This window comes from Mustelus asterias, chromosome 9, assembly GCF_964213995.1.
Source record: "Mustelus asterias chromosome 9, sMusAst1.hap1.1, whole genome shotgun sequence".
Taxonomy (NCBI): Eukaryota; Metazoa; Chordata; class Chondrichthyes; order Carcharhiniformes; family Triakidae; genus Mustelus; species Mustelus asterias.
This window is the reverse complement of record NC_135809.1, coordinates 102,637,739-102,655,021: the sequence shown is the minus strand read 5'-3', so window position 1 is coordinate 102,655,021 and position 17,283 is coordinate 102,637,739. Positions and strand designations below refer to the sequence as shown.

The following is a 17,283-nucleotide window of genomic DNA, read 5'->3' as shown; positions in this document are numbered from 1 at the left end:
TCATAGAATCATAGAATGCCTATAGTACAGAAGGAGGCCTTTCGGCCCATCGTGTCTACACCGACCACAATCCCACCCAGGCCCTATTAACCCCACATTCTTACCCTACTAATCCCCTGACACTAGGGTCAATTTAGCATGCCAATTAACCTAACCCGCACATCTTTGGACTGCGGGACAGTCACCCGGGACTAGCAGCACACATGAAGCCATCCCTCCCAAAATCCACAGGGACTTCTACTGAGTGTTGGCAAGCAATTTCTGATGGGATTACATCTGTCTGTGTAGAATGTAGCCAAGCACAGGATGGATTGGGTTGCTATTCGTGCCCCCTTCCCCTACATCTCTGCTCTCCTGACATGAAGAGGTTTTAAATAATCTGCAGGTGTGCCTGCCACCTTAGGCACGGCATGCTGATACATGACATACTCCCACTTTGAAGAACTATTTTCATATCTCTAGATTGACATACAGCAGCAACAGTTCTGGTTAAGTGCTTCCAAAATTGCTTTAATTTCCAAATAGAAGGTGCGGTGCCCGACAGTCAGACTGCAGGCAGCCAGGATTTTTTCATCACTGACTGTGCTTTGGCCATGGGAATTTACAGTGGCAGGAAACTGGAAATTAAAACACATCTTTCATTAACATTTGGATAGAAACTAAAAGGTAAAGTTTGCTTAAGCCAGCTAACAGTCGCAATTCAAATGGATTTAAATTATATATTCATTCCACCCCCAACGTGTTCCACTGCTATAGTTGCCAATCCTCCCTGATTGCAGAGGAGTCTCCGAGAATGGACAATTAATCTCCCAGGTGCTGGCTACTGGCAACCTGGGAGAAAAGGCAGAAATAGGGTCTGCTGCTTGCAGACACGGGACCTCTCACAAGGTGGTTTATCAAGTTGTGGTGTTAAACCCTTACTGCTCACAATGCTCTGATGAAGTAATAGTGGTGAGCAGTGGTCAGCACTGCGGAAACGTGGACATGGGCAGTATGGGTGGGGTTGCCATGTTTGGATCAAGTCCAAAAGCAAACAAGAGTTCAGATAGATTCACAAAATATGCTAAGCCACAAATAAAGAATTGATTTAAACATTTTTTTTTTAAAGAGTTCAAACTATGGGGTAGATTTCCCAACCCATTCTGGGGGGAGGCAGGAACAGTGGAGGGGCAGAGAATTGAGCGAGAGACCGAAAATGGCTTCTATGTTGGCGGGATTTCCCTGCTCAATTGTCCCTGCTCCCCACCCGTGACGTAACAAGGATCGGCTTTAAAAGTCTGGATCCCCATTTACATCTACTTTGCAATGCAGGTTGTCCTCACCATGTGAGGGCATGCCAACATGAATCATGACAGGTCTTCCATGACCACACCTGGCAAACAGAACGCAGCAGTGGCGCACAGGTGAGTACAGCCTCCAGGGGCAGAGGGTCATGTTTAGGCAATACCCTAGCACTGCCCCTGGGGACTGCCTCCTGGCAGGAATCCCCATTGATGGCAGCGGGACGGGAAGATCCCACCAATGGCAGTCTGCCTCTGCCGCCACAAAACATGCCATGGTGGGGGACATAAAATCCCGTCCATTGACTGTGAGTCACTGGGACCAAAGAAGCCATGTCGCCATGTCAGAAATATCACACCTCATTATTTCTAGAAGTCATGAAAAGACCGCTTGGGGATTGCGCAGCCCAACTTCAAAAGGAGATACACGAAAGCAACTTGCATTTGAGAGACCAGTTTTGTCAACAGAGTCAGAGAGTCTACTGAAACAATGGGCTCTCAAACATTACTTTTGGACGAGAATGGAGACCAATGCCGGAACTATATCATGTCGCCCGCCACGGAATCGGAGTGGGCGAGGGTCCGACAACAGAAATCTCCGTTGACCTCAGGCGGGAATTTCCAGTCTCGCCTAAGCGAGTCCGTAAAATCCCACCTTTAAAGTTAACCCCCCCTATCCATAACAGTAATGACTGTCATATTACACTCTGGATAGAAATGGTTCGATCAATCAGACGCAGCATGGATTCATGAGGGGAAAGTCGTGCTTGACGAACATGTTGGATTTTTATGAAGATGTGACTAGGGCGGTTGATGGAGGAGAACCGGTGGATGCGGTGTTTTTGGATTTCCAAAAGGCGTTTGATAAGGTGCCCCATAAAAGGCTGCTGAAGAAGATTAGGGCACACGAAGTTGGGGGTAGTGTGTTAAAGTGGATTGGGGACTGGCTATCCGACAGGAAGCAAAGAGTCGGAATAAATGGGTGTTTTTCCGGTTGGAGGAAGGTAACTAGTGGCGTGCCGCAGGGATCGGTACTCGGGCCGCAACTGTTTACCATTTATATAGATGATCTGGAGGAGGGGACGGAGTGTAGGGTAACGAAGTTTGCAGACGACACAAAGATAAGTGGAAAAGTGAATCGTGTGGAGGACGGAGAAGATCTGCAGAGAGATTTGGACAGGCTGAGTGAGTGGGCGAGGATATGGCAAATGGAGTATAATGTTGAGAAATGCGAGGTTATACACTTTGGAGGAAATAATAACAAATGGGATTACTATCTCAATGGAAACAAATTAAAACATGCTACCGTGCAAAGGGACCTGGGGGTCCTTGTGCATGAGACGCAAAAGCCCAGTCTGCAGGTACAACAGGTGATCAAGAAGGCAAATGGGATGTTGGCCTATATTGCGAAGGGGATAGAATATAAAAGCGGGGATGTCTTGATGCACCTGTACAGGGCATTGGTGAGGCCGCAGCTGGAATACTGTGTGCAGTATTGGTCCCCTTATATGAGGAAGGATATATTGGCATTGGAGGGAGTGCAGAGAAGGTTCACCAGGTTGATACCGGAGATGAGGGGTTTGGATTATGAGGAGAGGCTGAGGAGATTGGGTTTGTACTCGTTGGAGTTTAGAAGGATGAGGGGGGATCTTATGGAGACTTATAAGATAATGCGGGGGCTGGATAGGGTGGAGGTGGAGAGATTCTTTCCACTTAGTAAGGAAGTTAAAACTAGAGGACACAGCCTCAAAATAAAGGGGGGTCGGTTTAAGACAGAGTTGAGGAGGAACTTCTTCTCCCAGAGGGTGGTGAATCTCTGGAATTCTCTGCCCACTGAGGTGGTGGAGGCTACCTCGCTGAATATGTTTAAAGCGCGGATGGATGGATTCCTGATCGGTAAGGGAATTAAGGGTTATGGGGATCAGGCGGGTAAGTGGTACTGATCCACGTCAGATCAGCCATGATCTTATTGAATGGCGGGGCAGGCTCGAGGGGCTAGATGGCCTACTCCTGCTCCTATTTCTTATGTTCTTATGTTCTTATTTGTTTTGATTTGTGCTATCAATTCATCCATCTTGTTGCGAATGTTCTGTGCATTCAAATAAAAAGCATTTAATTCTGACTTTATATCATTTTTTTCTTACTCTGGCCTTTATTTTGTTGGACACTTTATTTTTCATGCTCTGTCCCTTCCTATCACTAGTTATCATACCCATGTTCTTGCCCTGCACTATTGCCCTTTCCTTTCTCTTTACCTTGCCAAATCTCCCAACCCCCCATTATTTAGTTTAAAGCTCTCTCCACTGCCAAGTTATATGATTTGCTGTTCACTGATCCACTCACCCAGTACACCGGTCCCAGTGCATTTCAGGTAAGGCCATCCTAAAGGTACAGATCCCTCTTTCCCCAGTACTGGTGCCAGTGCCCCATGAATTGAGCCCACTGCTTCCATGCCAATCTTTGAGCCACATATCCAACTCCCTGATCTTATTTTATCTATGCCAATTTGCTCTTGGCTCGGATAGTAACTTTGTCAATCTACTTTTTAATTCAGTCCTTAGCTGTTCATACTCTCTGAACTTTGTTCTTAGTCCTACCCATGCTACTGGTACCCACGTCGACCACAACAAGTTGACTCTTCTCCTCCCACTCCAGGTTCCTCTCAAGCCCTGAGGAGATGTCTTTAACCCTGGCAGGCAGCACTTTGGAACAATACAGTCCTCTTTTACAACTACATTCCGTTACGTCCTACATTCTATAACACCTGCCTGAATCAATATTCCTCATTATGACGAGCATTTGAAAGCATAATTGCCACGTTCTATATTTTGGCTGAAACAAATTTCTGTAAAATCTTCTAAATTGACAAAAATTACTTCGAAATTGCTTTAGTCTAAAGTTGACAAAAGAACAAACATGGTGCCTCCTGCCAATGCAAGATGGTCACCAAGGACTGTATTGTTCCAAAGTGCTGCCTGCCAGGGTTAAAGACATCTCCTCAGAGCTTGAGAGGAACCTGGAGTGGGAGGAGAAGAGTCAACTTGTTGTGGTCCACGTGGGTACCAGTAGCATGGGTAGGACTAAGAACAACGTTCAGAGAGTATGAACAGCTAGGGACTGAATTAAAAAGTAGATTGACAAAGTTACTATCCAAGCCAAGAGCAAATTGGCATAGATAAAATAAGATCAGGGAGTTGGATCGTGCAGAAATCCAGCAATGTCATGCCTGTCAGGCTAGTGGTATAATATAACAGGGATCCAGAGCAGACATCAATTTCAGAGAATTTAATTCCCTGTATGGACACAAACCCGCACTCCAAATGCCTGGGAAAACTCCTCCCAGAGAGTTGGGCTGTGTGTTGGGCAGTGAAAAAAACCCCAGCCGAGGAGCAGTGATATCAAAGCTGCGACTAGAAGGGAGAGCATGGTCAGAGGGCAGCTTGAGGTTGGATTGGTGATAGGGAGGTCTTGGAGGTTACAGAGATGCTTCATCGCCCTCAGGGTCAATCTCTTCTCCAAGTTTCTGGGCCCCTTTATGAAACATGTAGAAACAGTGGACTGTGTTAGGGTCACATGTAATTAAACTATTATAGCCGAATATTCTTACAACAGTTAATATTACATTAAATGCCCAATTTATTATTTCCCTCTCCTAATATTATAAAAGAAGTTTCACACTGGCAGGAGTTAAAACTTAAAGATGGTCAAAGAAATCCACACTTCCTGGTTTCTGGACCATAACAAGCCCCATGCACCCCAATGCCACCCCATGCTCCTAAATCATTCCCCATGCTCCTAAACCCTACCCCATGCACCCAAATGCTGCCCCATGCTCCTAAAGCACCCCCCTCCATGATCCTAAACCCCACCCCATGCCCCTAAACCCCATCCCCATGGTCCTAAACCTCACCCCATATTTATTTTGGAAAATGACCACCAATCCACAGATGTGATGGAGGCGGAGAAAATAGGAGAATGGGATGGAGTCATTATAGAGAGGTAGCTGGGAGGCAGTGGGTTTGTAATGAATATTGATGGTCACTCTATCACCAGAAATGGAGACAGAGAGAGGTCAAGGATGGAAAGTGAAGTGTCAGAAATGTTACCTCGATTACAGCTCCTCACACTCACTTCAAAGCACATTAGATTTTGATCTTTCTTCTCCATCTTAAACCACCCCCCTTTTTTTAAATAGTCCATGCATATATTTCCTCAATGCAACCTCCTCAAACCCCCTCCCCACTCCCACATCAGACCACTTATCTTTTATTCTTCAAGTTGCTACTTTTCTTTGCCGTTTCTACACTTCTAACACATTCTCCTTCCCTGCAGTTTTGATGAAGCGTCTATGGGCATGAAATGTGAATTCTGTTTCTCTCCTGATAGATGCTGATGGACCTGCTGAGTTTTCCCAGTGTCCTCTGTCCTTGTTTCAGATGTGGAGATGCCGGCGTTGGACTGGGGTAAACACAGTAAGAAGTTTAACAACACCAGGTTAAAGTCCAACAGGTTTATTTGGTAGCAAAAGCCACACAAGCTTTCGGAGCTGCAAGCCCCTTCTTCAGGTGAGTGGGAATTCTGTTCACAAACAGAGCATATAAAGACACAACCTCAATTTACATGAATTTACTCTCTCCAATTACTCTCCAATTTACTCTCTCCACTCACATTGTTTTGTTTCTTAAAGACTTGATTAGTTGTAAGTATTCGCATTCCAACCATTATTCATGTAAATTGAGGTTGTGTCTTTATATGCTCTGTTTGTGAACAGAATTCCCACTCACCTGAAGAAGGGGCTTGCAGCTCCGAAAGCTTGTGTGGCTTTTGCTACCAAATAAACCTGTTGGACTTTAACCTGGTCTTGTTTCAGATTCCAGCATCTGCAGTATTTTGCTTATATCAATCGAGTAACTCTCCTTTGAATCGCTACCAATGCATTTAAGTAAGGAGACCAAAACTGCACACAGTATATCGAGATATACACCGGAATTCTACCGCCTCCCCCCCTCGCCACGGGAATTGGAGTGGGCGAGAAGCGGACAATGGGAAGGTCAGTTGACCTTCGGTGAGATTTTCCGGTCTCGGGTCGAGCGAAGCTGTAAATTCCCGCCCGTGGTCCCACCAATACCCTGTACAACTTAAACACAACATCCTTATTTTTATGTTTAATTCCTCTCGTAATAAAGGATAGCATTCCACTAGCTTTCTTGATTAAATGCTGCACCTGCATCATTGATGTGGCACCTTATCAAATGCTTTCTGGGAATTTAAGTACAGTATATCTACAGGCTCCATCTACCCACAGCACGTGTTTGTTACACCTTCAAAATTCTAGTAAATTGGATAAATATCATTTCCCTTTCATAAAAACATGCTGACTCTTCCCTATTATCTTGAACATGTCTACATGTCCAATTATAACCTTTTAATGATGGCTTCTAATACCTTCCCGATGACAGATGTCACGATAACTGGCCTATAGTTTCCTGTTTTCCGCCTCCTTCCCTTCTTGAATAGAGGGGTTATATTTGCTATTCTCCAGCCTGATAGATCTTAGCAGCTCAAGCCTGAATGTTGTGCCGGTCTTGCGGAATGTCAATGTTCTGCCATTGCTACTTTTAAGGGGTCTATCACTGGTTAACAAAAATGTCTGCTTGTTGCAGGTGGTAACCCCCCTTTAGCATGCAAATTGATATACATCAAACCCAATTATAGGACAAAATCGATCAGAGCGTGTACTGTGCATCCTCTGACCAGTTTCAATGGTAATGCTGGAAAAGAGGCCCAAAGGTTTTAATTTGATGACAAATATTATACAGTAATTAGGTAATTATGGTACAGATTCGGATGTGCTAGCTGACTAAAGAATGAATGTTATACATTCTGAATTAAAAACTGCTGCCGGTCATTTTGTGTACAGGCAGATTCTTGGAAGTATAAGGTGTAATATTGATGCCCTATTTTAAAGCATTTAGTAAAACAAGAAATCATACAGTTTTGATTACTGTATGTACAAAAAGACACAACTGTTTTTACACAGATATTTATTTTGTTTGGACTATGGACAGAAAAATTGGTCTATAATTCTGCCACCTGTGTAGAGGAATTGGATTGAGTAAGTTAAAAATGGAGAGTCGGGTCATGAATGTTACTCTTCGTGAATCTTAACTAAATCAGTAACAGTGTGAAAGTAATCTAAATGAACGGCAAAATTGGCACTGGGTTTTTTGTTAGTGAGCTCTGAAGTAAAGTAAAGGAGGTGAATTTGTTGTTTTCAAGTATGAGCAGAAGGAACAGAATAGATCCAATTTGTTTAATTCTTAAATGTCATCAATGGAGTGGACATGAAGAAGACAACCACCTTCCCTCAGAAGTGCCAAGTGGATGATCCATCTCAGCCTCATCCTGAGGTCCCAACATATATATCAATCTTCAGCCAGTTTGATTCACTCCACGTGATATCAAGAAATGGCTAAAACCCCTAGATACAGCAAAGACTATGGGCTCTGACAGTATTCCAACAGTAGTACTTGTGTTTGAGAATGAGCCTAAGTTGTTCGAGTACAGCTCTGGCACTTCCCCAACACTGGCATCTACCCAACAAAGTAGAAGATTATGCAGGTATGTTCTGTCCACAAGAAACAGGACAAATCCAACCCAGGCGATTATTGCTCCATCAGTCTCCTCTTGATCATCAGCAAAGTGATGGAAGCTGTCATCAACAGTGCTATCAAGTGGCACTTACACAGTAATAACCTGTTCACTGACACTCAGATTGGGTTTCACCAGGGCCACTCAACTCCTGACCTCATTCCAGCCTCAGTGCAAACATGGGCAAAAGAACTGAACTCCAGAGGTGAGGTGAGTGATTGTCCTTGACAGTAAGGCAGCATTTGACCGAGTGTGACATTAAGGAACCCGAGCAAAACTGGAGTCACTGGAAATGAGGGGGAAAGCCCTTCATTGGGTTGAGTCATAGCTAGCACAGAGGAAGATGGTCATGGTTCTTGGAGTTCAATCATCTCAGTGCCAGGACTTTGCTGCAGGAGTTCATCAGGGTAGCTTCCTAGGCCCAGACATATAGTCAGAAGCGGGAAGCTTCACTCATGAATGTGCAGTGTTCAATATCGCTCACAATTCCTCAGATCCTGAAACAGTCAATGCGGGCGGCACTGTGGCACAGTGGTTAGCACTGCTGTCTCACAGCGCCAGGGACCCGGGTTCGATTCCCAGCTTGGATCACTGTGTGTAAGGAGTCTGTACGTTCTTCCCGTGTCTGTATGGGTTTCCTCCGGGTGCTCCGGTTTCCTCCCACAGTCCAAAGATGTGCATGTTAGGTAGATTGGCCATGCTAAATTGCCCCTTAGTGTCAGGGGGACTAGCTATTGTAAATGCATGGGGTTATGGGGATAGGGCCTGGGTGGGATTGTGGTCAGTGCAGACTCGCTGGGCCAAATGGCTTCCTTCTGCACTGTAGGATTCTATAATTCTATGATTCTAAATGCAGCAAGATCTGGACAACATTTAGTCTTGGGACTAATAGTGACATGTAACATAATGACCATCTCCAACAAAGAGAATCTAGCCATCTGTGCTTGACAGTCAATAACATTACCATCGCTGAATCCTCCCATTATCAACACCTTGGAGGTTACCACTGAACAGAAACTGAACTGGCCCAGCATGTTAATACTGTGGCTACAAGAGCAGGTCAGAGGTTGGGACTTCTGCAGTGAGTAACTCACCTCCTGATTTCCCAAAGTCTGTCTGCTATCTAAAATCATTAATTAATTATTATTAATTAAAATAGTCTTCACTTGCCTGGCTGAGTGGTTGCAAAGCTTGACACTATCCAGGACAAAATTGCCTGTTTGATCAGCATCCGATCCACACACCTGAAATACTCACTCCCTCCATCACCAATGCACAGTGATAGCAGAGTGCACCATCCAACATATACACTGCAGCAATTCGCCAAGGTTCTTTTGACAGCACCTTCCAAACCCGCAAGCTCTATCATCTCGAAGGACTAGGGCAGCATACACATGGGAACACCACACCACCTACACATTTCTGTGACTGTCAAACACCACCCTGATTTGAAAATATATCACGGTTCCTTCATTGTCACTGGGTCAAAATTCTGGAGCTCTCTGCCTAAAAGCATTAAGGGTGTACCTTAACATCACCACCAACGTTCATCACCACCTGGTGTGGTAAGATGACTGGCTTCACTATGAGTCTGTCATCACCCTGTTAATACCAATTTCAGCAAGTTCAAATCAGTCTAATTGTTGCAGTAATGGATAGATGAAAAGTGAGCAGATATCATAAAAAACAATACATACAGTCAACTTAATAGTGTTTTTTTAAGCAAACAGCAAAGTTATCTCTGCACAGTTCAATATTGGTCATAATTTGTTTCAGTCCCATACAGTACTACTGAGGATCTAATAACAGCTGAACCTGAGCCATAGGTTCATTTTTAGTGACCTTTCCTAGCACTTTAACCAAAAGCATATGATCCCACAGTCATGTGAGCAAGTCTTCCCACACAGTATTTTCAAGGATTCTGAGAGATGGCAAGTGGGCCTGTGAGATTTCATCATACTTTGGACTGATATTGTCTCACACTTGCATGTTCTAAACCAACACTGCTCCTCCCTCACAATGAACATTTCATTCTGCAAGTTCATTTTTTAAACCGTAAAGTTAAAACAAGTAACCATGTGGGCATGTGGTCAACTCTTCTCTCAACATTCTCTTAACTGATCGTCTCTTTAAAATTAGAGATGCAGCACTGGAGAAAGAAAGTCACCTTAGTATAGATAATAGTGTTGGTTGTGGCTCTGTTGGTAACACACAAGATCTGAGTTAAAGTCCCAGTCCAGATCCTAAGCTCAAAAATCAAAGCTGAAATTCCAGTGCACTACTGAGGGAGCACTGAATTGCTTGAGATGCCATCTTTCAGGTGAGATATTAAACTGAGGCCAATTTGCCTGCTCGGGTGGATGTAAAAGATCCCTGGTGATACTTCAAAGAAGGGTTATCCCTATTGTCCTGGCCAATATTTATCCTTCAAACAATATCACAAACTACACATTGCCTGGTCACTGTCAGAATGCTGCTTGTGGGAGTTTGCTGCCCACATATTGCCTGGGGCATTTCCTACATTACAGCAGTGACTTCACTACAAAAACATGTAATGAATTGGCAAAAAGCACTTTGAGATGCCTGAAAATTCCTATGTCAGGGGTTCCCAAAGAGTGGGTCAGGGGGCAATCATTTGGGGTCACAAGCTCCGAGGCAGCAATGGCGACCATCCAGTGGAATCTCTGGCGGGATATTCCTGGGATCGGTCCTGAGGCTCCAGTACAGATGCATTCGATTCTTAGCTCTGAGGCCTCACCAGACTCTTCAAAATGGTTATGGTCAAAACCATTGATCCCTGCTTGACAACTCCCCTCCCCCATGCAACAACTCCACCCCATCCCACTCATTCACTCGCTCTGTGGTCACATTAATTTTCAAGCATTAGATGGGGATGTTTGAGAAGCACTGCACCATAGAAGTGAAAGTCTTTTTAAAAATAAGCAAGACCACTTGTGAAAGTGAATTTGTTTCAGTGTTGCAAGTGAAAGGATCAACATTGGGAACCTGAAACCTAATTTACCAGTTCTACTCGGATTCAGTCTCATCTAATCTCCTTAAATAATTTATCTTATGATTCATTGATGCTCATACTTAGTAACAGGGCACGAGAAGTGTGAAGAATTTATCTTTGGCAGTCATTGCTCATGGGCTGGTGAGGACAGTGTCTATCTCTGTAAATTATTGCTGAAGTTCATATCTGGAGGGAAATTTTAATCTCCTGATTTAAAGACAAATGATAAACTGGTTGTAGAGCAAATAAACAGTGAATATTTACTTCCCTAATGCTATCATCAGCTGCCTCAGTCCCATCTCTTATTCAAATAAATCTTTAACAACTCAATCAGCAAAGCTGAGTACTGTTGTCTTCAATTCTCAAACTTTCTGAATCAAACGGGGACTACAATCTGATTGGGAAATGCTGGAAATGCCCCCTTCATTTCTGGATCTGGATCTTCGATGCACATGATATCACACCACATCACAAAAAGAATGAGATGCTTTATTATGTCCTTAGGCACAGGAAACTCCAAGTTCACTAAATGTTTGGGGAATAAAGAATTCAGCAGCTTTTAACTTCTCCTGGAGACTGACCAATAGGAGCTAACGTGATGTGTTGCAGCAAATGAGAGAACTAATGTATATAATTCACTAAAGAAAATGTGGAATAGAAGCCGAAAATGCTGGATAAATCCATCAGTTCATGTTTTGAGTCCATATGGCCTCTTTGTTCTTCAGCTGAAATCCAGAGGCAGGTGGAGGCAGACAATGAAGCAGCAAACACCTCTCTCTCAGCTCTGCCAGAGGAAACTAAAATGGAGCTTTTGACTTTGCTGTAAGAAACTCCCTACTATGGAGTAATGATTCAAACAGCCAGTGCCAAAGATCTAAAGAGCAACCAGATAAAAAACTAGAGAAATGAAGAAAAGTTTCCAGGTCTGGAGTTGAAGGGGACAAAGAAGAAACTGGGAAATAGAGCAGGATTCTGTTCATGGACACCGGACAAAGCTGAGAAGAAATTGATTGATAAGGATACTAGAGAGAGGTTTTCTAAAAGTAATCCTAAAGTTTGTGATATCTTATCATCTATAAATAAATTATAATGTATTGACTAGCTATCAGAATTGATGTAACAGTGAAAACCTGAAAGTGTTCATATGAAATCCTGGCACGGACTTCCTGCTAAAAGTGGAGCGGAAGCTCTGGTCAAAAGGGTCTTTTGGAAAATATGAACTGGACTTTGGAAAGCAGATCGCTAAGTGAATATATTACCATGAGAGAAGATTTTAAAGCATATTTTGGGAGTGGAGTTTGGAAACTCTCATGATGATCATCTGGGGAGATTCTGAGGAGAAATCCACAAACACTAATTTTGTGTGCTAATGAGACCATTGTAGCTTCAAATGGACTTTGTCATCCATGTTAATCTTAAAGCCTGTGTATATTGATTAAGCTTCAGGAGGAGTCAAGGAGTATTGTATTATAATCCATTTTTCATGTTTAACCAATGTTTTTGTTCTTGTCGTTAAAGCTATTAGCGGTCCTGTGACTCTGTTCCTCCATGTTTGATAAAAATCAACAGAAAACACACTTTTAAAAAAACTAACTATTTAAATAAAGTTGATTTTATGTCTCAAATTTGCACCAATCTAGTACCATCCTAATTATACAGGCATTCATGCTTTGAGGTGTGTATATTATATAATAAGTTCATAAGTCCATAAGATATAGGAGCAGAATTAGGTTATTCGGCCCATTCGAGCATGGCTAATATGCTCCTTATCTCCATTTTCCTGCCTTCTCCCCATAACCCTTCAACCCATTACCAATTAAAAATCTGTCTAACTCCTCCTTAAATTTACTCACTGTCCCAGTATCCACCGCACTTTGGGGTAGCGAATTCCACAGATTCAGAACCCTTTGGGAGAAGCAATTTCTCCTCAACTCTGTTTTAAATTTTCTACCCTTTATCCTAAGATCTCGCCCGAGAATGCCCCACAAGATGAAGCATCCGCTCCACCTCCACTTTATCTATACCTTTTATCATCTTGTATACCTCAATTTGATCTCCCCTCATTCTTCTAAATTCCAGAGAATGTCGGCCTAATCTGTTCAATCTCTCTTCATGATTTTGTAATAAATTGAGAAACTTAAGTGAAGGGTAAAGGGCCAACCACTAAGCTTGCAACAAGTAGGAATATAGGCAGTGATGATTAGGTTGGATTAATATGAGTTCAGAACCATGCAGGAGGAAAGGAAGGCTGAGGGACACTTGATAGTCTTGAGTTGTTGGGAAAGAAAAATAATTGAAAATGACAAGTCTGATTTTAATAATAAAAAAGACAAGATAGCTTGTGGAGCAAACACAAAAGGAGCAACAACTTCATACATATCAATACATTGCTGACAGATAAGAAAAGTTGAGAAAAAGCAGTTAGGGGCTAGAACTGTGAGAATGTTCACCCATCAGTCAACTGGTAACAACTTTTCAGTAACACATCTTAACCCAGAAGCTCATAAGGTTTGTTTGGTTTGTACATACACGTATTTAAATCAATTGCTATACAATATTATAGTAACGAAACATGATTACCACAGAGCGGAACCATAAAACAAGTAAGCAAAGGAACTCCCACTGTTATTGCCTACTTAAATAATATTCAGTATCCTAATTTTTAAATGAGGTAAATTGGGTAAAATGGTCAAATGTATGTACAATCTTCAATTACAGTGACAAAGAATGAATGTTGCTACAAGGGAAATCCTAGATTGTGCAGAACGTACCTTCTGAACGATGAATACAGGTATGCTGGTTGTCACTCAGAAAGAATCCTTCTTTACACTGGCACTCATAACTACCCACTGTATTTACACAGGTGTGTTGGCAACCACCATTGTTAAATATACATTCATCCACATCTAAAAGGAGGAAAAAATTTGTTATTTTTGTACCTGTTTGTGATTTATTACAACCTCTGATTTAATGATATGAAATTAACTCTACCTTAATTTGTCAGCAAGTGCAATAACATTTATTTCTGAACAATAAAGTTACACTTTACTTGCATACATTACTCAATCTATAAATGATGTTCTCAAGTCCATGCAACAACTAAAAAAGTGATTCTTAATCACGTCTCTGGGAAGTTTAGTTTTGTAAATGTGGTCCATAGTTTAAAGAAAATACCCAATAATTATGTAATCTACTTTGTCAACAACCAAACTTGAAAGCTGTAAATCAATACGTATTCTTTGTTTCAGAATGGCTCAATCAACTAAGGAGAATGCCTGTATACTCTGTAATCATCAAATATGAAGGCCAATTTACAAACACAGCTCAGTTAATGAAACTTGAAATGAAACTGTATGAAATCAGGCATCATCATTCAAACCAACCGAAATTCTTGATATACTTAATGCAACTCTGATAATACCACAATAAAGATATTTTTTCCTGGAATATTGAGTGGAAATATTTATTATACGCTTACTATTAACACAAATGATCAAGCCTCTGAATAATCAAGTACAATAGCATTTAAGAATTGTCAAATAATGAAGCCACATTTGGAGGTGCTAATTCAGAAAAGGTGCTTTGAATTTCTGTAGAAATTGAGCTGGATTATGAAAATCTTTGCATCACTGGCTTCCATTTGCTGCAATAACAAATTATCCTAAAACATCAGGTTTCCCATTGTGATAAGCGCCAGTCGAATGCACAGTAAATCAACTTCCTTCTCTCACCTCTACCTTCAAAGCTTTGGCTCCAACAAATCCTTCAACATTTCCCATCCTAGTCAATGCTACAGTTTGCCTCTCAGTTTCACTGGGCAGTATTTCATGGAAGCAACATGCGACTCCAGCCCATTGGCTACAGATCCAGCGAAAGCTTCACATCACCTCTTTTCAGGAAGGCTCGGCAAATTAAGTGCCAGCCAAGCACTTCACTGGGCAGTGGTGAGCCTTCCCTGGGATCAAGGACACAGGGGCAGAAGTCCATTTCAAGACCGACGCTATTTGGTTGCTCAGAGCACCACCAGGGAGGTGGTGGCTGCTGCTGGTACTTCACCCATCTGAGGTCAAGGATCACCAATGGACCCAGGAACAGGTAAGCGATGGTGGGAGGGGTGTCACAAGGTGGGGGTCCTTCAGGGGAAAAGAGGGAAGTGGGGGAAGAGAGGTTGACAGAGCACGGTCATGAGGGTGGCTCTCAAATGGTTCCTTCCCTTTCCAATACTAGGTTCCTCATTCAGGCGAGGGATCCACCCCATCCTGGGAGCCTGCAAACAAAAGGGTTTACTTTTTGGGCTAACTGGGTGGTGAGTCCCCTGCCCACCAATGGGTGAATTAAATGCGCATTGAATGTTTATTTTAGGGCCTCAATTGGCACCGGGCCAGGAAGCACATCAACAGACCTTTCTGCCATTAATTTCACTGAGAAGGGGCAGGAAGGCCACAGGTTCCCCACCTGTCTGATTAAAGGGGCGGCACGGTAGCACAGTGGTTAGCACTGCTGCTTCACAGCTCCAGGGACCTGGGTTCAATTCCCGGCTTGGGTCACTGTCTGTGTGGAGTTTGCACATTCTCCTCGTGTCTGCGTGGGTTTCCTCCGGGTGCTCCGGTTTCCTCCCACAGTCCAAAGATGTGCGGGTTAGGTTGATTGGCCATGCTAAAATTGCCTCTTAGTGTCCTGGGATGCGTAGATTAGAGGGATTAGCGGGTAAAATATGTAGGGACATGGGGGTAGGGCCTGGGTGGGATTGTGGTCGGTGCAGACTCGATGGGCCGAATGGCCTCTCTCTGTACTGTAGGATTTCTATGGTTTCTATGATTTCTAAATGCCCTCTGTTACCTAACTTGTCACAGGAAGGGAATTAAATTCTACCCCCACCCCCCCTTTCAAATCCAAGGGTGACAAACATGAACATTCTTGATGCACAACTAGCTTGACCAAATCTATTAGGTATCTCTCCCCCAAATGGCCCATTTAGTGTAGGGTCATTCTGGAGAGCAAAGATAATTCCAGATTCTTGATTTTCTTTACTATCTGCTTCCTTAGAGCCCCTCTCCTCTGTTCCACCCATCCTCAGCTCTAACAATGTGAGGACTTCATGGGTTTCCATGTAAGCAAGGTAGACTGTGGTCTAGAAATTCAAACATCTCCATTTCGAGGCACAGAGCGATTCTTGTACATTAATGGGTAGACCCGAGACGCACCCAATATTGGACCCAAAGATCAGCGATCTTAAAGCAAACCAAAATTCAGAGCTGGAATTTTCCTGCCTGTGTAGCTCTACATTGCCTTGTTATACAACTGTATCACCAATTCTTTTTTAAATATAGTACATAGAACAGTACAGCACAGGAACAGGCCCTTCGGCCCACGATGTTGTGCCGAACATGACACCAAATTTAACTCATCCTTTCAGCCTGCCCTTGGCCCATATCCCTCTATTCCTTGCATATTCATGTGTTTAACTAAAAGCCCCTTCAAATGGAAAATAGGCACACCTTTACACTGCCATGGTGCCAACTCGAAGAATACCCATGCATTTCTTTCCACCAGGAGAAATTTTAGATATCCAGTGCCCAAGAATATTTCAGTAAGAATCTGGAATTCGGTTTAAAGGCATTAGCCAAATTTCTTAAGCCAACTAACTCAAAAAGCACATTAGTACAGATTTAAAGATGCTGAAAGTAAAGCATATTCCAAAGTGTCCTTTTCATTTTTACTAATCAATGAGCAACAACGGAAAGTAGACTTGTCTAATGTAATCCAATAGGAATTCCTTTTATCTATAGCACAAGATCGAATTTAATGCTTTTAGTTTCAACTTCTCCATCAATGCTGGCCTTCCTCCAAATACCTTGTCAAGTGTGTTATTTATATCTATTTCCCAGGTTCCTCCGCTACTGACAGAGTTTTAGCACTAAGTCCGTATGATGGATAAATGTTTGAAACAATGGTTTTTGACACTTGTAACTTCTTAAAAAACATTTTCAAACTCAGGGTGGATTGGCAGTGGAAGAAAGGCTGCAGTAGATCAAACTCCTGTTACCATTTATATTAAAATAATTCAATATTGATTTTCTATTTGTACATAAGGAACATGAATGAACATCTAAAAAGTACACCTGAATGTTTAGGAGTCATCATAGAATCCCTACAGTGCAGAAGGAGGCCATTCAGCCCATCAAGTCTGTACCAACCCCATTATCAGTACAATCCCATCCAGGCCCTACTCCCGCAACCTGATGCATTTACCCTGCTAATCCCCCTGACACTAGGGTCAATTTAGAATGGCCAATCAACCTAACATGCACATCTTTGGACTGTGGGAGGAAACCGGAG

At 42.7% G+C, this 17,283-nt stretch overlaps 1 protein-coding gene across 1 annotated transcript in view; it reads right to left on the bottom strand.

Annotated features, from left to right (window-relative positions):
* scube2 (signal peptide, CUB domain, EGF-like 2) overlaps positions 1-17,283 on the bottom strand; it is a 135,379-nt gene that overhangs the window by 95,759 nt on the left and 22,337 nt on the right. Inside the window, exon 4 of the mRNA XM_078221269.1 lies at positions 13,716-13,850. Within this exon, the coding sequence (XP_078077395.1) occupies positions 13,716-13,850 (135 nt within the window). The remainder of the gene's footprint in view (positions 1-13,715; positions 13,851-17,283) is intronic.